The 22,552-nt window shown below is 31.6% G+C and overlaps 1 protein-coding gene and 1 pseudogene across 3 annotated transcripts; both read right to left on the bottom strand.

Annotated features, from left to right (window-relative positions):
• Positions 1-10,337: 10,337 nt before the first annotated feature.
• Positions 10,338-19,841, bottom strand: LOC146912031 (F-box/kelch-repeat protein At3g06240-like; annotated as a pseudogene).
• Positions 10,947-13,148, bottom strand: LOC146912032 (uncharacterized). Of its 3 annotated transcripts, none has more exons than XM_085718718.1 (2): positions 12,964-13,108; positions 10,947-12,880 (listed from the first exon to the last, which is right to left on the bottom strand). In XM_085718718.1, the coding sequence occupies exon 2, from the start codon at positions 12,875-12,877 to the stop codon at positions 11,159-11,161; it is 1,719 nt and encodes a 572-aa protein (XP_085574844.1). In that variant the 5' UTR covers positions 12,878-12,880; positions 12,964-13,108; the 3' UTR covers positions 10,947-11,158. The 3 variants fall into 3 exon arrangements, with proteins under 3 accessions (XP_085574844.1, XP_085574845.1, XP_085574843.1); XM_085718719.1 differs by lacking the exon at positions 12,964-13,108 and having other exon boundaries at positions 10,947-12,569; positions 12,657-12,793; XM_085718717.1 differs by having other exon boundaries at positions 10,947-13,148.
• Positions 19,842-22,552: the final 2,711 nt, after the last annotated feature.

Here is a 22,552-nt window from a genome sequence, read left to right as displayed (position 1 = left end):
ATTTATAGAATTGATATAAGCATGTATGTACTGGAATGGAAATCTGAATTGGTTACTATTATAAATTGTCCAATTGTAAAATAATCATAATGTTAATTTGGTATAATGTTACTTTTGAAGCACTTTTCATAAATTAATGTGTAATATAAGTGGCTCTTGGGTCATATATTGGTATAATAGGGTGTTTAATGGTGTCATTTTATTTTGTTGATTGTAATGAGACTATATAAGAGTCCGAGTTTCAGCTTTTATGCGCTATGTTCGTATTTAATAACAATAGAGGAATATATTGCATGACAATAACAATTGATTTTTTTTTTTTGTAAAGCTTATAGAAGAAATAATATTTAAATAAAAATCAATTTTCAGATGAAATTTTTCCATAAAAGTTGTTTTAAAAAATTTCATTGATATGTTCTATACTTTTTGCTTTTAAAAAAATGTTCTATATATATATATATATATATATATATATATATATATATATATATATTGCAAAAGAGTAATTTTCCTTGCATTATCACGTGAAAAAGTCTGATTGCTTTTATTAGTACTTCAAATTTTTATTCTAATTTAATCTTAATCTAACCTATGATTAGTATTACATAATGAATGAATCAATTGTTGCGTGAGACACAAATAAAAGTCTAGACAAAATCGATACATTAACAATGATAGAAGTTGAATCAACCGTTTGTGACAGATACCATTTATAATCCCCAAAGGTACTAGAAAAGTTTATTTTTGTAAAAAGTACAACAATAGTCTAATAAATTTTTACCATTTGATAAATTTCACTACAATTTTTTTTATTACAGTGTAATTCATTGGTGACTATTTTAGTCGGTAGGACCCGTGCGGCGCACGGGTCGTCAATCTAGTTTTGTTAAGTCTGCAGCAACTAAACCTAATATTTTCCCTCCTACTACTAACCCTAATTTTTTTAGGTTTTGTTATTTTTACATTTTGTTACAACCCTCAAATATATTCTTATCCTTATTTATTAATTTTGTTAAGTCTGCAACAACTAAACCTAATATTTTCCTCCTAATACTAACCCTAATTTTTTTAGGTTTTGTTATTTTTACGTTTTGTTACATCCCTCAAATATTTTAACAAGCAACAAATTTTACTACTAGGAAGGGATTTACAATTTATGCAAATTTGTTTCTGTCATATCTAATTGTTTTGAATTTTTTCGTTCTTCTATTCTTATATAGTTTATAATAAGTTATTCAACTTACCATCAATTTAATTTATTCGGCCATAATTATGTTAGTTGTTTTGGGAGTTAAACATAATATTATAACAAGCAGTGGTAGGATGATTTACAATAGGATATAGTTGACGTATGATAATTTACAAGGAAATTTATCATTAAAACTAAGTGCACAATATAAATAACATAAATATAGAATCATGACAGATATTTTAAACTTACATACAGAACTGATAGGAATCAAAATACATTTGCTTTGTTTCAGTAATTTATAATTTGTGTGGTGTTTTTGCAAAAATCTCTTTCGTTAAAAAATTATGGATTGCTGCTCAATGTCGCTAAAAATATTTTGAATCAATTGCACAATCTGCTTTTATAGTTCTATTTAAAATTATGACATTAAAATTATAAGTTGGGATTGTACTATAAAAGTTTGCTTTTGTCTACTACATTTATAATGTCCTAAAAATATTATCAACAGATGACAATGAGGACTGTATTAACACCACTTCAAATGTAGTGTATAAAGAGATTTTCCAAAATGTGTGAACAACCATTGTATGTTCTTAATTCTTTTATTATCTATGTAATGGATCATATCACAATATATTAGCTTCTCCATTTTTTATGACCCGGGCGGTACCACGGGTAAAAGTTCTAGTGATAATTTATTTGGAAGAACATTAGTTCAATTCTTTTGGTCAAGTAGCCTAGTTAGTGGCTAAATTCACACACATTATGTGTGGAGAAGTGGGGAATCCGGGGTTCGAACCCCGACCCCTGCACAAATTATCTCTGGTAGCTACCAACTGAGCTACACTTAATTCAATTCTTAAATAAATAATTTATGTTTTATCTAGATCAAACTTCAAATTACTAGGTCATTTCCCCATTAAATCAGATAGTTAACAAACAAAATAGATATACTTATTTGAGATTTTTTTGTTGGATAAAAAAATTAGTTTTGAAAAAAAAAAAAAGAAAGAAAGTTGGGAGCCAATGAGGAAGCCACACATTGCATAGAAATATCCTTAGTTGGTTGGTTTAGTCTAAAGGAAATGAGGATCCGCACAACCGAAGTAAAACAAAATCAAACCGTTGAAATATAATTATCAACGTTCATTATTATCTAGCAGAAAGTCACACGGATCACGAATTTCGGCCGTCGATTAAGTTACATCTGACGATGGACATCCAAACAAGAAAACACAGTGCTTCTTCCTCTTCCTCTCATAAATACTCATCTGAACCCTAAAATCCTTCACTGACCTTCTTTTCTTCACCCACTTCTTCTCTATGTTTGTTTATGAAAGTCCATCACCTTCATCTAGGAGTTTCTTGTTAGCCAGTATTTTTTACTAGTGAGCACGCAACTCACAATAGTGTGGACATTCTGGATAATAAAAACTCATAGACGAAGATAATTAAATGGGCTATTTGTGATGAAGAAATAATTAGATCGTATCACTTTTTTGGTTTTGTTCTTGAGAGTAATCACATTTAGTCATCTTTGGTTTTTTAGTATCCATAAATCGTGTCCTTTGGACAACAACTATATGCCTAGAGTTGCATGGTTTTAGGATGTACTAAAAAATTCATGAAGTTCCAAGAGACAAGGATGATTTAGGGTTCTGTTCCTCCTTCAAAGTTTTAACAACCTAATTGTTTTTCTTGTGAGTCAAATGCTTGTCTTTACCATTCTAATTTTTAAACTATTTACACAATCTCATTGTTTTTTTTAAAAGTTATAAGAAACGGATTTAAACTCCTAAAAAATATAATTTTTAATTTAAAAAGTTAATAATAAGCTCGTACTCGTTATTAAATTATTATTGGTATTGTAGGTACTACGTACTAACATTCATATTTTTTTTTTTAAAAATATAATTTTTAATTTAAAAAGTTAATTATTTAATAATAAGCTCGTACTCGTTATTAAATTATTATTGGTATTGTAGGTACTACTAACATTCATATTGATGGTCATAGTTGATAATCTAGGGTAGAAGAGTTTTGTTCATGTTAGGTGGAATTCAAATGCTCTTCTCACAAAAAAAGATTAAAAAAAAAGTTTAGCTAAATGAAAATTTGGAAAGAAAGGATGGAGCAACCAATGTGAACTTTGACTTAGATAACAATCAAGTTTAGTATCAAGTATCAACCAACCAAGTCTCAAACTCTACAAACCATTTATGGTAACTTGTCTTACCAAACATCTTATATAAGCGATTTTATCAATATGGACTTATTAACAATAGGATAAGAGATATCTATTGATTTAAATTTATTTGTTTTTTTAGAGGATGAAATTATCATTTGTTGTCGGAAAAAATCACAAAATATTTTTCAAATATATTGATTTAACACTTCTTTACATGTCTATGGCTCTTTTTCTATGTCTCTGTACATATTTCCTTTTCTATGCAAACAATGGCTCACAACACATGCTCCACAGTGCACACTGCCTACATCATAAGTATGGACCATCACTACCAAGTGGTAAAAAGGACAAGCAATTAATGATTGTAAAATAGAGAAAGCAATTCTTCTATATAAAAGAAGGAAATAAGGTGAAAATCAAACACTGTTCCAACAAAGATAAAAGAGACACAAGAATATTGAGAAGAAATAAATAAAAAAGAATCCAAGGATGAGAGGGTGGATGTAATTAATTGTATTTGTGAATAAATTAATTTTGTAAATGTATTCAATCTAGCAGAAACAAACTCCAAATTCTAAGTTCCAATTAGAATTAAATTGAAGAAAAAATAATTCTAGCTGAGGACACACAAACATACTTGAGGAAAAAGTTATTTATAACCCATAAAACAATAATTCCTTTAATTTGAAGCAATGAAGCATACAACAACAACCAAAATATATATCATTAAATGAGGTCCACTAAGCAATGAAGCATGCCTAAATTTATTTTCTATTCATGAACTCCACCATGCCCCTGCTAACTAAGGCAACGGACCAAAAAAGTAGCAGTGTTGACAAGCTCTTGTTTGTTGGTCTTGGATCCACTTCCACCATGTGCATATATACACGAAAATGTGGTGTCTACAGTTTTGAATCTTTAATCCCTTCTCAATCCATATCCAAATATCCATATATGTCACTAATATGTGATTTGACTACAGAAGGAGAGAGATACATACACACATAACAGATGCATTTTAAAATTTGACTCAAATTATATAGCATGGCAAAAAATAAGGTTCAAATTTTTAATCAATGAAGGTCCATTTCAATCATTTGAAAAACTCTGTAACAAATTTACTCCATGAGAAAATTAAACACCTTTAATTACTAAAAAGGAATTAAATTAGGTTTTAAATCGGATAATTGTTAAAGCAAGAGATGCAACTTGGGATATGCATACCGAATGTGAGGCAAATATTAGAGGTATCAATTATTCTTAGAAAAATGCTAAAGAGTGTCCTTTGGACACTTGTTAGCATAATTCTTATTCTTAAATAATTTTTTATCATAAAACTCAAATCAGATGTCATTGTTCTTCGATCCATTTTTGGTTTAACAAGCAGGGGTGGAAATTGTCCACCAATCAATATACTATAGTTGCTAGAGTCTTTAAAGCTACATATTATTCAAGATGAGATTTTGTTGATGCGACTTTGGGTCATAACCGAAGTTTTGTTTGAAGTGGTATCCATGCTTCATATGTAATGGTCAAATATTGCCTAATTTGATGGGTATGAGTGATGATTCAAGTATTTACGTCTAGAAGGATCCTTGAATGCACGACCAAGGCGGTGGACATGTGACCAATTCGATATTTATTGGTATGGAAGAAGCGAGAGTGTCAGAATTTCTTGATCATGATCAAGTGAATAATACCTGGAAAGAGGATTTGGATCGGTATTAATTTATACCGAGAGAAGATGATAACATATTGCACATGTCTTTTAACGATGTAGGCAAGAACAATTATTGCGGAACTTTAATTCGAATGGTGATTATAGTCAAAAGTCATCCTATCACCATATTATGAAGAATATCATTGATAATAGTGATTTGAAGGTGGAGAGAAATTGGAGAAAATTGTGGAGTTTGAAAGTCCCACAAAGGGTTAAAATGTGTTTAAGAGAAAGATTGCAAGGTTGAGGTGTTCAATATCCAAATAGATGTGTTCACATTGACAAATCTTTTGATAATAACTTACTATTAAAAACCCACTTGGGTTGGCACGGTGGTATTGACTTGAGATCTGGAATGTACTCCTCCTCGAGGTCTCAGGTTCGATTCCTTCTAGTGTCAATTTAGGTGGACTACTTTAACTTCCTAAAAAAAAAAAGACTTACTATTAAGTATCGAACTAGGGTTCTTCAGTATCGGACCATAGGGTTCTTCAGTATCGGACCATACATATAAGTGATATCAATTCTAATAAGTTATTCAGTAATTCCCTTTGGCTATAACTTTGTTTTATCTGATTTCAATATCGGTGTTTTTTTATAAATTGTTATTTTGAGTATTTACTATTTTTAGATCGAACTCTAAATTTTACTAGGTCATTTTCGCATGAAATCACAAAGTTAACAAACAAAATAGATATATGTAGTTGTGATTTTTTTTGTTGGATAAAATAAAATAAAATAAAAATAGCTGTGATTTAATGAGGAAGCGACACATTGCATAGAAATATCCTTAGTTCATTAGTTGGTTGGTTTAGTCTAATGAAAATGAGGATCCGCACAACCGAAGTATAACAAAATCGAACCGTTGAAATATAATTATCAACGTTCACTATTATGTAACGGAATACGCACGGATCACGAATTTCGGCCGTCGATTACATCAAATCTAACGATGGAGATAAATACAAGAAAACTCGGTGCTTCCTCTTCCTCTAATAAATACTCACGCTGACCTGCTTTTCATCACTCACTTCTTCTCTCTGTTTGTTTATGAAAGTCCATCACCTTTATCTGCGTGTTTCTTATTATCCAGTATTTTTTTTACCAGTGAGCAACTCACAATGGTGTGACAATTCTGGATAATAAAAACTCATAGATGAAGATGATTAAATGGACTAATTGTGGTGAAGAAATACTGAACTTATATCACTTTTCTGTTGTTTTAGGAGTAATCACGTTTAGTCATCTTTGATTTTTTAGTTTCTATCACCAAACCTTTCTAGACATCCGCTTGTCCAGAAGGGCTTGTTTTTGGATACTAAAAAAATTCTTAGATGGATGAAATAATTGGTAGGTATATTGCAACAGACTATGCTGAGTTAATCCAAAGTCATTTTAAAAGCTAAATAACATAAATATTTATACCAGTTGCTCAAACTGGTTTAATAGTAAAATGATCTGCATCGTGGATTGAAATGTTGGAATATGTAATTGGCATGAAAGAAGAGAAACTTGGGTCATTTTGGATTGACTTATATAAGTTTATCTATTGACTTATTTAAGCTTATAAAACAGCTTATAACATATACAAAAACAAGTTTATTTTAAAATCTTGATATAGAAATAGCTTATGTACCATTAGACATACAAGCTTTTGTGCTATAAGTTGTTTATCCTAAAAGGGCCAAGTAAGAAAGCTTTTGTACTATAAGTTGCAAATAAGCTTTTTTTGTCACTGTTGGTTTTCAGTTTGCTCTTAATCCCAATTTAATTTGGCCCTTTTACTAAGCTATTATCTTCAATGGCTAATTCCACATCTTAATTTATGCAAGTTATATCAGTAGAGTATTGGATTATGCAGATTCTATCAACATTTATTTTTGTGAAATAGTAGCAATTAAGGTTCTTGGTGGTCAAGTATATTTGATATGTAATTCTGTGAATTTTTAATGTAAGAAATTCTTGGTGTGACTATCAAAGTCTAAATTTGTGAACCTAGAATAGAATTGATCTTTGTTTTTTTAAGTTTTCAACAATCTGTAAACATGTAGACAAATCCTCATTCTTCCCTTGTAAAGTTGTTGAGGTTTGTAAAAACTAAACTTCTCTTGCTGGTTATTCTTGGATGCGACCTTTGTTACGGGATTTTTGTGATGATTTTGGCGAAAACAAAAATATGAAAACATTTTTGTATGTGTTTGTTTCATGAAGTTCATATAAAGTTTCTAAGCATGTGGAATCATTTGCATAGTGAAAAGAAAAAAAATTCAAGAAGTAATTATATACTATGACTATCTATTTGTTGCTATATTGCATCTTCCAGGCAATATGTATTATGCATTATATATCACTATGCATTCCTTCCTTGCTATAATCCCATCTTTCGTGGCTTCTTCGACCTAATTTACGCACACCATGGTTGCCGCTGTCACTGGTCGTGTACACACACACACACCATGTGATCCAATTATGTGTTTGTATCCAGGGCTATCTGCACCTGAAAAGTGAACTTACTGAGTCTCAATTCAGTGACTTCGATATTGAATATAGTGCCACAAACCAACTTGCTGCCAAACCTTTACATTCCAAGGAGAGTTTGCAAACCAACTTGCTGCCAACTATATTTTCGTGACCATTATCACACAGTTAGATATTTATGGTCATTCATTTTTTAATTTGAGTGTCTTATTAATCTCATAGATAGCAGCAATATTTTTCACAAATAACTTTTGTTTCTGGTTCTTACAAAGCTTATTGAAATCCCAATTTTACAATGTTATTGTTGTCTTCGAATTGAAGGCATGCGCAGTGACCGACATGTGTTAGTGGTTGAACATGGCAGATTCAATGGCATTCTCATGGAAGGAATAGTTCATGGCAGGCTGAATGGCATCCCTTAAAACCCTATTTGACCACAGCATTAGATTTTATGATGTTGCCAAAACCACAACGCGCTGCGATTAGGGTCCATCGGCAGCATTCGATCGCAATTCTCCTCAATGTCACAGTTTGCGACAGAACCCCTTCACTTAAAACCATATTTAACCGCGATCATTATCGCAACCGCTATTTAAAACCCTTCCACCACCACCATCACTTTTACTAATCAAAGAAAGAAAGAGGCAATGAATAAAATAAATCAAATCCTTAAACAAAAAATTGCATGCTCTACCAATAAGAGTGCACAAAAAGTATTCAAATGAGTACACAAAAACACCAAACACTAAACACTGAAATGATTACATAAAACCAATAAAAGACATTTGTCATGATGATTTTGTGAAGTCAAAAATTGGAAGAAAAAAAGGAAAGTAGAAGATGATAGTATAGTAAACGGAAATTTCAAGAGAAAAAATGGGAGACAGTTCAGGCACTACCATTGTTGTTCTCACTATTGTTCTTGGTTAACGTAATCAAATTCGTTGGTATCATTATTTGAAGATTCAAGGAATAAGAAAGTGCTTAAAAAGATTTTAAGTGTTATGAATGAATTATTTTATGAACTTGTTCGAGTTATAAAAACATCTGTAAATAGGTAAACACATGAGTGTTAGCCAATCTGCAGAGTCAAAAATCCGAAACCTTCATTCTGAATTTGATGACTTTACACAAATTGCTGTAAAAGGGTCCTGATGAAATCCTCTACTAGAAGGGGAACAGTTAAGAGTCTAAAGAGCAATCCCTTTGTGTCTAAATGAATCTCTAGGCCTTCCACTCCACCGATTAGGATGTCTTGGTCCAAATGAAGAATGCTTACAGACTTCCTCGGATTCCCTTGGTCCCCCAATTAAGGGTGCCATTTACCAATGATTTTAGAAGGAAGTCTGAAATTCTTCTCCAAAAATTGGTACCTAGTATGAACCCTAACTGTGGTTTTGCAAATACATTTAGACATATGTAATTGAGGGCAATTAACAACAACTACTTTGTAATCACCAGTGAGACGATCACACCCGTTGCTGGATAAATACATAGTTTCAATTGAAAATCTAAACGAAGGAATGAAGAAGAAAAAGTGCTTATAAATCTAAACTATATGCGAAGGAAATACTATTTCGATCCTTTGAAAATTAAAAGGTGATAAGTGTTATGAACGAATACTCAAACACTCAATGACAAAAACTAGAAGAAGTGCAATTAAGACGAGAACACAGGAGGCGGGGCAACAATTGAAGAGGAACACATGAACTAGGTAACCAAGGTAAATCTTTTGGAAATGAGGATCATAAAAAAGGTAATAGAGTGGATCGCCACAGGTTGGTTCTGTGCTCAAAGCATAGAGCCACAGTTTGGACAAGTCGTTTTTGAACAAGAATAATAAGAAAGGAAAAGGCAATGAAGAAAGGCATAAGCATAACAAAAGAAGCTGAAGCTAAAAAAAGTCGGTAGAAGCATCGATAACAAAACAAACAGTAGAAAAAGCATTGAAGAAGCAAAAGAAGAAGAAGAAATTAGGCAGCACAAACAAATGTGATTACATTCATTTAATTTATTTTCTCAAATTATTTCTTGAAAGGACAAGTCGGTGTCTTGTTTGTGCTTCATATCAAGAAAAAGCAGAAGCATAAGCATAACCACTGTTTATTAGCAAGATAAAGGTTAATAGTGTTAATCAATTGTTCTTTGGTAAATTACACGATTGTATATATTTACACAACTACAACTAAGCTAGGGGATTAATCCATGCGACTATGCAAGTCAATATATTTCTCTTAGCTAAAACAGATGTCTAATGCTCATAATATTGGATAGAACAATAGCAATCTAACTCATAATGCAAAATAATTTCAAACACATTTTAGTACAATCTAACTCATAATGCAAAATAATTTCAAACACATTTTAATAGATCCTATTTATTTTTACAGATTTGAGCACTAACAACGATTCATAGATTCAGGCACATAAATTAAGAGATATATTCATAGATTCAAAAAATTGTCCTAAGCATGTTGCTGTTTTATTATTCTGGAGAGTGAATATCAGAACATCATTTACTATGTCCGTTTCAGATGCTCTACTCAATCATATCTGTGGTTTAAGCTATAAAAAATTTATTGATAAAATAGTAACTTATGAATAAGATTAATCTCACCCACACAAATTTAAAACACAGCAACAAAATCCAATGGCTAAGCTATCTTGATGTAATAATAATGACAGAAAAATTGCAAAAAACTCAACGCAACCTAAACTAGAAGCAACATAAAATAAATAACATTTAAGGCGAAAACACATAAGGAGAATCTCTGAGACCCAACATAGCAAAACGTGTAGGTCAAGGCGATATGAGACTCTCAACGTATACATTAGAGGAGAAGTTAGTACAAGGGAGTCCATGAATCTTCGGAATCTTCTTCACAGTAACATTCTTGTAATTGTAAACATATAATTTACCGAAAAAGTCTAGCAACACTTGGTCATCCTCTTCATTGATACAAAGCAGACCGGCATAGTAATAATCAATGAATTCTGTGTATGGAACGGTGAACAATTTAGTCCAAGAATCCTTATTTCCATATTCATTCATAATCCAAATATCCAAAAGAGTGTCGGTGTGAGCAAGGACACATAAGCAATCCCTCGAGACCCCCAGTTTGAAGCACTCTAGAGGTTCATCTAGACCATAGTCACACGGTTCGCCATTCGCTTCGGTACGTGGTACGAATTCGGGTACGCGGTTCGCGACTTTCAAAAAACTAGGTACGTGGGGGGTATACAGAGTCGGTACGCTATTTTGGTTCATGGTACGTTCAAATATAATAATCGGTACGTTACTAATAAAAAAATATTTAATTAACAAAAAATATAATAGAAAATGAAATCTATTTTTTTTAGAGAGCAAATAAAAATTCATTCATTATATTAAAAGCCCAACGTGGTTCAATCACAGCACAATTGCAAACAGAATTGATATAACAACCAATAGAAACACACACCCATTGATCTATTCCATCCAAAAATTCTGCTAAATTCTCTCAACAAAGAAACTGCATTTGCATCCAAAATCTGCCAAATCCTCTCAACAAAGATACGATAAAATCACCCATTAAAACTATCACTTTTTAATTCTTTTTCCTCTCTTGATTGCATCCCTTCTTGTTGCATTCCTGTTATCATCCACTCCTCCATTCATTTCATTGTCCAATTCCAAGATTGTATCTTGCTGCCTCATAGAAGATTCTCCCATGTATGTGTCATCATGATCCATATCCCAATTTTTGAACTGGCCATTCTTGTAGCTCTCAGAAAATCTTGACTCTAAGCGAATATTTGAATGAATATACACCAGCTTGTCCGCTCTTTCACAGTTGAGTCGATTCCTCTTTACACTGTGAATGTAGGAATAAGTACTCCAAGATCTTTCAGCAGATGAACTACTTATCGGCTGAGAGAGCACCTTCTTTGCAACCTGAGCTAGCTCGGGAGTTTCTGATCCATACGTCGACCACCAATCAATAGCATCCATGGTAACCGCATCCAACTGAGCTGCAGCCATTGCGTATATTCCTTTCTTTGTGTGAAATCTAGCAAACTGATCACGTAACAACTTTTGCTCCTCTGAATTTTCTGATATTTTTTCAAAGGCTTCCATCACTGCGGTGACCACTTCTTTATCTTGATTTGGAGCTTTTCTGGCTATACCTCCTGGAGCAAGTGTTGCAAGGTAATTTGTATCGTAAAATCTAGGGGTTAGAGCAAATCCAAGACAATGAATAGTATAGTTCATTTTTGTCCATCTGGCAGTAATTATCGATTCCATCTCAGAGGAACAACTTGCATACTTGTTGTTTTTCATAATTTCATTTATTTCTCCAAGCATGACATCCATTCTTTCATAAAACTCTCCCATTTTAGGGCCTTCTCCATCAGCAAATTTAATTAAAAGATAAATTGGTTTTGTTATTCGAACCACATTCTTCACTTCCTCCCAAAAACTCTCACTAGCAATTGTCTCAGCAACTAGAGCCCCCATCTTTCTAGTGTTTTCATCTCCTTTCCTAACCCATTCTTTCCAACTATTCAGTACTACAGTGGTTGCTAGAGCTTCCCGACACTCAAGAAGACGCCTAAGTAGAATATAGTGAGAAGCAAATCTAGTTTTAGCAACTTTCAGCAATTCCAATTTTGAGTTTGCTCTAAAAATAGCTAAAACCTGACTATGATTCAATATGTATTTAACTATAGCCTTTCCTTGTTTGTAGGTGTTTCTCAGCCATTCAAATTTTCCAGCAAAGTCTTTGAAAATCAAATTCAACGTATGAACAACACAAGGAGACCAAAAAATATGTTTATATACCTTTTGTACTTCATTCCCTGCAGCTTTACAGTTTGCAGCATTATCTGTCACAACCTGCAGAACATTGGATGGTCCTATTTCTTCAATAGCTTTGATCAAAAATCCAGCAATAGCAACCCCTGATTTTTCGATACTGGAAAAGTCTTCTGCATACATGAACATAGCAGCTCTGCTATTCACAGCAAGAACATTTATGAGTGGCTTATGCTTTACATTACTCCATCCATCAGATACAATAGAGACACCATGATGATACCAAGTGTCTTTGATAGGAGCTAAATCTTTGTCAACAGATCTCTGGCACTCATCTAAAAGATTTGTTCTTGCCTTTTCTGAAGAAGGAGGTTTGTAGCCTTTAGGTCCACTGTTGATGGCTGTCACCATTTCCACAAATTGAGGATTTCTTAATACATTAAATGGAATTCCATTTGCACACAATGCTCTCATTATCTTCATATCAACAGCATCCCTTCCCATAACCTGAAACACATCCTCAAGAGGCTTAGAGCAACTTCCTTTTTCCCTTTTAGTGATTGTAGAAGACTTTAAGGATGAAGTCACACCAGATTTCTCTGCTTCTCGAACTCTTTTTATAAGTTTTGCATAAGCTTCTCTGTCAGTAATCATTGTTGGACATCTTTGAATGCCGCTTTTTTTTCCTGGTGGAGCACCAAAGAAATGATAATGAATTCTTGTATATGAGCTGTTGTAGCCATTTCTGCAATGCTTACATGTCCAATTTTTTGCCCCTCCTGGATTAGTTGTGTTAGTGACTAAAAGGTCACATAATTGAATGAATAATATATGTATTTTTTTTTTATTCTTTAATGTTAAGTTTCAAGTTTAATCTTTAATTTTTTTTACTCATTTTTAGTACCTATTTATATTTTACGGTGATTATTTTGGAGGACTATGATTTTTTTTTTTGGTAAAAAGTTTTTATAATAAGGATCGAATGGATCACATTTCAATCTACTAAGTCGAATCATTGCAAATGATTAAAACGGATCGAATTGATCAAATTTCAATCTACTAAGTTGAATCATTGTGGATGATCATATTGGTTCATTCGACTTTTAGTTAGTACTTCCTAAACCTTATACTCCATAAACCCTAACCTTATACTCTCTAAATCCCAAACCCTAACCCTAACCCTAACCCTAAAACATAAACTCTAAATGCAAAACCCTAAGAGACATTTGAATGATTCACAATTCAACCTAAACAACTGAATCATTGTGGATGATCACATTGGTTCGTTCGACGTTTAGTTTATACTCCCTAAACATATACTCCATAAACCCTAACCTTATACTCTCTAAATCCCAAACCCTGACCCTAACCCTAACCCTAAAACATAAACTCTAAATGCAAAACCCTAAGAGACATTTGAATGATTCACAATTCAACCTAAACAACTGAATCATTGTGGATGATCATATTGGTTCATTCGACTTTTAGTTAGTACTCCCTAAACCTTATACTCCATAAACCCTAACCTTATACTCTCTAAATCCCAAATCCTATTTCTTCATTGTGGATGATCACATTGGTTCATTCGACGTTTAGTTTATACTCCCTAAACATATACTCCATAAACCTAAACTCTATACTCTTCATATAATAAACCCTAACCCTAACCCTAAAACAAAAACTCTAAACGCCAACTTCATTAAAAAGTGCATATATACCGTTTAACATTAAGATGGTATGTCTAAAAGTGCTTATAACATCAAACATGATTAATTATACACAGTTTTTACCATCAATTAATTTTCACTATAAAAGGTAGAGGTAACATTAAATAAAATAAATTTTGTTCAACCTTAGCTTATTTATTTTATTCAACCGTGTTTGTTATATTTTATTAAAATATTTAAGGGTTAATTAAGTTTTTGGTCTCTATAAATATCTGCAGTTTTGTTTTTAGTCCCTATAAAAACAAATCAGACTTTTTAGTCCATACAAAATTTTCCGTTAGTGTTTTTAGTCCCTGTTAAATTAAAATTGTTTTAATTATGCTTAAATTTTTAAATTTTTTAATGATTTTTTACATACTTTTTTAAAACATTTCAATCTACTAAGTCGAATCATTGCAAATGATTAAAACGGATCGAATTGATCAAATTTCAATCTACTAAGTTGAATCATTGTGGATGATCATATTGGTTCATTCGACTTTTAGTTAGTACTTCCTAAACCTTATACTCCATAAACCCTAACCTTATACTCTCTAAATCCCAAACCCTAACCCTAACCCTAACCCTAAAACATAAACTCTAAATGCAAAACCCTAAGAGACATTTGAATGATTCACAATTCAACCTAAACAACTGAATCATTGTGGATGATCACATTGGTTCGTTCGACGTTTAGTTTATACTCCCTAAACATATACTCCATAAACCCTAACCTTATACTCTCTAAATCCCAAACCCTGACCCTAACCCTAACCCTAAAACATAAACTCTAAATGCAAAACCCTAAGAGACATTTGAATGATTCACAATTCAACCTAAACAACTGAATCATTGTGGATGATCATATTGGTTCATTCGACTTTTAGTTAGTACTCCCTAAACCTTATACTCCATAAACCCTAACCTTATACTCTCTAAATCCCAAATCCTATTTCTTCATTGTGGATGATCACATTGGTTCATTCGACGTTTAGTTTATACTCCCTAAACATATACTCCATAAACCTAAACTCTATACTCTTCATATAATAAACCCTAACCCTAACCCTAAAACAAAAACTCTAAACGCCAACTTCATTAAAAAGTGCATATATACCGTTTAACATTAAGATGGTATGTCTAAAAGTGCTTATAACATCAAACATGATTAATTATACACAGTTTTTACCATCAATTAATTTTCACTATAAAAGGTAGAGGTAACATTAAATAAAATAAATTTTGTTCAACCTTAGCTTATTTATTTTATTCAACCGTGTTTGTTATATTTTATTAAAATATTTAAGGGTTAATTAAGTTTTTGGTCTCTATAAATATCTGCAGTTTTGTTTTTAGTCCCTATAAAAACAAATCAGACTTTTTAGTCCATACAAAATTTTCCGTTAGTGTTTTTAGTCCCTGTTAAATTAAAATTGTTTTAATTATGCTTAAATTTTTAAATTTTTTAATGATTTTTTACATACTTTTTTAAAACATTTCAATCTACTAAGTCGAATCATTGCAAATGATTAAAACGGATCGAATTGATCAAATTTCAATCTACTAAGTTGAATCATTGTGGATGATCATATTGGTTCATTCGACTTTTAGTTAGTACTTCCTAAACCTTATACTCCATAAACCCTAACCTTATACTCTCTAAATCCCAAACCCTAACCCTAACCCTAACCCTAAAACATAAACTCTAAATGCAAAACCCTAAGAGACATTTGAATGATTCACAATTCAACCTAAACAACTGAATCATTGTGGATGATCACATTGGTTCGTTCGACGTTTAGTTTATACTCCCTAAACATATACTCCATAAACCCTAACCTTATACTCTCTAAATCCCAAACCCTGACCCTAACCCTAACCCTAAAACATAAACTCTAAATGCAAAACCCTAAGAGACATTTGAATGATTCACAATTCAACCTAAACAACTGAATCATTGTGGATGATCATATTGGTTCATTCGACTTTTAGTTAGTACTCCCTAAACCTTATACTCCATAAACCCTAACCTTATACTCTCTAAATCCCAAATCCTATTTCTTCATTGTGGATGATCACATTGGTTCATTCGACGTTTAGTTTATACTCCCTAAACATATACTCCATAAACCTAAACTCTATACTCTTCATATAATAAACCCTAACCCTAACCCTAAAACAAAAACTCTAAACGCCAACTTCATTAAAAAGTGCATATATACCGTTTAACATTAAGATGGTATGTCTAAAAGTGCTTATAACATCAAACATGATTAATTATACACAGTTTTTACCATCAATTAATTTTCACTATAAAAGGTAGAGGTAACATTAAATAAAATAAATTTTGTTCAACCTTAGCTTATTTATTTTATTCAACCGTGTTTGTTATATTTTATTAAAATATTTAAGGGTTAATTAAGTTTTTGGTCTCTATAAATATCTGCAGTTTTGTTTTTAGTCCCTATAAAAACAAATCAGACTTTTTAGTCCATACAAAATTTTCCGTTAGTGTTTTTAGTCCCTGTTAAATTAAAATTGTTTTAATTATGCTTAAATTTTTAAATTTTTTAATGATTTTTTACATACTTTTTTAAAACATTTCAATCTACTAAGTCGAATCATTGCAAATGATTAAAACGGATCGAATTGATCAAATTTCAATCTACTAAGTTGAATCATTGTGGATGATCATATTGGTTCATTCGACTTTTAGTTAGTACTTCCTAAACCTTATACTCCATAAACCCTAACCTTATACTCTCTAAATCCCAAACCCTAACCCTAACCCTAACCCTAAAACATAAACTCTAAATGCAAAACCCTAAGAGACATTTGAATGATTCACAATTCAACCTAAACAACTGAATCATTGTGGATGATCACATTGGTTCGTTCGACGTTTAGTTTATACTCCCTAAACATATACTCCATAAACCCTAACCTTATACTCTCTAAATCCCAAACCCTGACCCTAACCCTAACCCTAAAACATAAACTCTAAATGCAAAACCCTAAGAGACATTTGAATGATTCACAATTCAACCTAAACAACTGAATCATTGTGGATGATCATATTGGTTCATTCGACTTTTAGTTAGTACTCCCTAAACCTTATACTCCATAAACCCTAACCTTATACTCTCTAAATCCCAAATCCTATTTCTTCATTGTGGATGATCACATTGGTTCATTCGACGTTTAGTTTATACTCCCTAAACATATACTCCATAAACCTAAACTCTATACTCTTCATATAATAAACCCTAACCCTAACCCTAAAACAAAAACTCTAAACGCCAACTTCATTAAAAAGTGCATATATACCGTTTAACATTAAGATGGTATGTCTAAAAGTGCTTATAACATCAAACATGATTAATTATACACAGTTTTTACCATCAATTAATTTTCACTATAAAAGGTAGAGGTAACATTAAATAAAATAAATTTTGTTCAACCTTAGCTTATTTATTTTATTCAACCGTGTTTGTTATATTTTTTTAAAATATTTAAGGGTTAATTAAGTTTTTGGTCTCTATAAATATCTGCAGTTTTGTTTTTAGTCCCTATAAAAACAAATCAGACTTTTTAGTCCATACAAAATTTTCCGTTAGTGTTTTTAGTCCCTGTTAAATTAAAATTGTTTTAATTATGCTTAAATTTTTAAATTTTTTAATGATTTTTTACATACTTTTTTAAAACATTATAAAACGTTCCACCGCAATAAGTTAGCTCAAAATTTTATTTTTAGGTCCAAATTTTCGTTAATTTTATTTTGTGGATGATTAAGTTTTTTACATGTTATAAAATTATAATTTTTTATAAAAGAGATTATTATAATGTTCTTAACATGTCTGTTAAAAATCATTTAAAAATATAAATGTTTAAGTATAATTAAACAAATTTTAATTTAACAGGGACCAATACATACTTTTAGTCCTTGTAAAATTAAAATTTGCTTAATTGTGCTTAAACTTTTAAATTTTTAACATATCCTTTACATACTTATTTAGAACACTATACAAAGTTCCTCGAAGGAGGTATACATAGTCGGTACGCTATTTGGGTTCGCGGTACGTTTTTAACATATTATTTGATACGTTGTGAATAAAATAAATTATTTAGTTAAAAATTAAAACACATGAGTAAAAATATTAAGTCTTTCCAAAATAAAAAAAAAAGAGTAAAAAAAGCATCGTTGACTGCCATTTACAAAGTAACTCAATTATTGTTATTTTTTAATTTTTTTTTTTACAAGAATTATTTTTTTAATTATTGTTGACAGCTCACAACTATTTACAAAGTAATTTAATTATTGTTATTTTTTTTAACAATAACCATTAAAGTAGTTTAGACCTATGCATCGTTTACAAAAAAGAGCAATTACCTATGCATCGTTTAGCAATAACCATTAAATTAGTTTAGATACCCATATGCATCGTATACAATAATAATAACAGTCACCAAAAAAATTCCTGGTTACCGAGAAAGAAGAAAAACAAAAGCTTTAAAAAAAACCTAAATTCACTTTACCAAATCAATGGCCCCTCTCTCTCTCTTTAACCTTTCGTTTTCTCTCATCTACAGAACCAAAAAAAACAAACTTTTCATCTTCTTCGGTTCTTCTTTCTCCAGTCCAGCACCCAATTATTCCATATGTCAATTTCTTAACACTTAATTTACAGCAATTGAATATTGTCCCGCTTCACGCTTCCTTTTCCTTTGCAATCTTATGTTCTGCTTCTGCAATTATTGGGGTTGCAGGGTGAGTGTCCATTACAAACTGTGAGAATTTTGAACGGTTCTCTCTTCATCTTGCCGGTACGTTGCTTTCTGCGAATTCAGATGCGAATTCGGACGAACCAGTTCGCAAAAGTACCGCGAACCGGAACGCGCGTACCAATTCGCGGTTCCCTTGAAGGACAGCGAATTCTGTGACTATGATCTAGACCATAATCAGGCTGCAAAATCTCTTGATAAGACTCGCTACCTAAATCAAGGGAAAGAATGACCCGTGAAGAGCCATTATCTTGATCTTTTATGACCCAATGAATGGCGCCACTTACAAATTTCCCAACCCGCCCTTCAGGTTCTCCCTTGTATTCAGAAGGAAAATCTGGAATCCTTCTCCAAACATTGCTACCTAAAGTATGAACCTTAACATGAGTTTTCCAAAATGCATAATTTTTGTAATATTGATAGCATGCAACAGAAATTACTTTGTAATTATCAGTGAAACGATCATACCCGAAGCTGTATAAAGTTTTTATTATATTGCCAAAGAAGTTTAAAGGTGGCAATCCCTTCAATTTTCCGGTACAAGGGTTCAATACTACCATATTACCATATTTGTAACGGCTGTTGTAATTTCTTAACAAGACGATGCCATTGCAAGAGTCAATCACGTGAGCATAACTGTCACAAAGGTTTAAAGGGATCTTGAGCTTTGTCTCTGGGATGGTGCCAGGTGAGTTGCTTAAAATAGAGGGAAGTTATATATCCGAGAGAATTAACTCCCTTCTTGAAAACAAACTCCATGGGCATAAGAGGAGGTGGTAATGGTTGGTCTGTGACAAGCGAAGGTGATCTTTAGCGAATTTGGGATCGGAAATTATTGAATTCAAGGACTTACAGACACACTTGAGTTTCAAGAGTGACTTCACAGGGAGCCTATACAAGATTTCTAACAACAAATCGAGTGTTAATAAAGTAAGCAGGTTGAGAGGATTTCTTGTTCTGGTTGCACATCGTTGCCTCATGTTTGGTTTGTGGCCGCTGCTGATGAACTATGTATACCTGTAAAATACATTGAAACCCTACCGAAGTGTATATATATGGATTAAGTAAATTTTTTTTTTTTAAGGACCAAGTTTTTTTATATACATTTTTTTTAGGGAAGTTGTTTTATATACACTTGAAACCCTTTCCTCAAAAAAATAAAATTATACACTTGACCCTACCGAAGTGTAATATTGGTTTGTTTTATTATGAGTAAACGATAAGTTTTTCACGAGCTTATAGCTTATTTTTTAAACGTTGTTTTAAATAGTGTTTAACCTTATAGCTTATAATTTTTTCTTCTATTCTTACCCTTATTATTTTTTTTCTAAAATCCAACTTTACTCTTTCTAGTTAATAATAATATAAAATAAAATAGGTTTAATCTTACATTATATATAAATACTTTTTTTTTTGTCAAGTAGCCCAGTGGCTAGAATAACTTTTCAAGGTGAATAAGTGGGGTGTCCGTGGTTCGAACTCCGGTCCCTGCATATAACAATGCATTTCCCTGTCTACTGAGTTATGCTCACGGGGACTATAAATACTTTTCTACGTTCCACGTTTATATTTTTTTGACTTGAGCGTTAACATAGGCCTAAAAGTTGAAAATAATATTTTTTTTTGTTATGTTAAAGTAGGTTTAATTTTTTTTAAAGGAATTCAAATAGGAAAATTTCTAGTTACACTCCAATAAAACCTAGTTACACCATAAAATGATTTAAAATGACTAAACTACCCTTAAAACAAAATAAATTTTCAATTGTACCAAAACCATTTCATATCTTCTAAAATCTAATCAGCGTGTTCCTCCTTCCCAAACTTAGGACACAATCACTCATGTTCTCTTCTCTCCCCTTCTCTTCTCTTCACGGAAACTCACTCTTCTTTATCTTCCAAAACTCAATTGAATGAAGTAGTTTGGAGAAAGAAAAAAAAAATAGCCCATAAAAGTAAATGGTAAAGGTAGTAGTTTGTGCATACGTAAACTGAGTTTACATGTATATACTTAAATTGAATTTATATGTACACACTTAAACTTAATTTATGTTAACTTTATTTTAAGTGATATAGTCATTCTTAAATTTAAACTACGTTAACCTTCAGTTAACATTTGCGCATACCTAAACTAAGTTTAAGTATGCAAAATGTTAACAATTTGTACATACTTTTGTTAAGTTTAAGCGTACATACTTAAACTTAGTTTGTGTTAACCTTATTTTAAATTTTAAGTGATGGTGTGCGTAAATTTAAATTTCGTTAACCTGGGATTAACACTTAAACCTAGTTAACACACTCTTAGTAAGTAGTCAATAGAAATATAAAAGCATGGGAGATAATAATTTTTGTTGTCTTCCTTCCACTTGTAGATATACCAATAATGCTGCACACTGAGGTCCTCCATAGTTGTTGGCCTCACATCTTTGAAGTGAAGCTCTTATTAATTTTATAGAGTTGGGTGTTGAATACATTTTTCTTATACATTTGCATTTCGTAATTTTTGTAATCAAACTTGTATTTGACAGCTTTTGTATGTGATTGTTGAAAGTGATAAAAGTAAAGAACTAAGGTGCACAAAAATCATTTTTTTTTGGTAATTTTGTTTTAATCGAGCTACATCTTGACTAGTATATGGATATTTTTTGTTATTTTAAATATTTTTAATTGTAATATAAAAAATATTACAATTAGTATATATTTTTAATAATATTTTAAATATTTTTAATAATATTTTGTGCACATATATTTTTAATCTTATTTTAAATATTTTTAAATAAGATTAATAATATTTTAAATATTATTAATCTTATTTTTAAATATTATTTTTAATAATATTTTAAATATTTTTGTGCACATATATTTTTAATCTTATTTTAAATATTTTTGATATAACTCTCTTCTATATATGCTTTGTTGACACATTTCATGTTTTTAGTTAGAAAATAATTTATTGATTTGATGATTGTTTTTACCTGAAAATTCAACTTATCAAGTCTCACTTTAGTTACTTCGATATTGAATATAGTGCGACAAACCTTTACGTCCCAAGGAGAGTTTGCAAAAGGGTTATGGTAAAGAGGGGGCAGCTATTTTTTTTTTTGAGACCATTATCACAGTTATGTTCAGATTGCAATTTTGATGATATGCAATTTTGACACTCTTATAAATAAGTATCATAATATCTGTAGCATATAGAATAATTAAGATTTATTCATACGCACATTTCATTCTTTGCATCGAGTCCTCACAACTTATCACTACCAATTTATGTCGATCATCACCACTTTTTTTTACCTCTTATCTCTGCTTCAATCCTGTTTTTCAATTTAATGTTATATGGCAGACTCAATGGCATTCTCAGTGCAGTAATAGTTCATGGCAAGCTCAATGACATCCCTTAAAACCCTAGTTGACTGCGGCATAAATTTTTTCGATGTTGCCAAAATCACAACGTGGCTGCGACTAGCTAGGCTTCATCGGGCACATTTGAATGCAATTCTCCGCAATGTCAGAGATCCCGACACGATCCCCATCACTTAAAACCCTATTTAACCGCAATGATTACCGCACCCGCTATTTCAAACCCTGACCTCACCTCGCCACCACCATCATCATTTTTACTAATGAAAGAAAGAGGCAATGAATAAAATAAATCAATTCCTTAAACAAAAAATTACGTGGCCTAGGAACA

Source organism: Medicago sativa, chromosome 6 (assembly GCF_051527215.1).
Source record: "Medicago sativa cultivar Bolivia chromosome 6, Bolivia_mono, whole genome shotgun sequence".
In the NCBI taxonomy this organism is placed as follows: Eukaryota; Viridiplantae; Streptophyta; class Magnoliopsida; order Fabales; family Fabaceae; genus Medicago; species Medicago sativa.
Note: the sequence above shows the minus strand (reverse complement) of the source record. Positions and strands in the feature narration are given on the sequence as shown.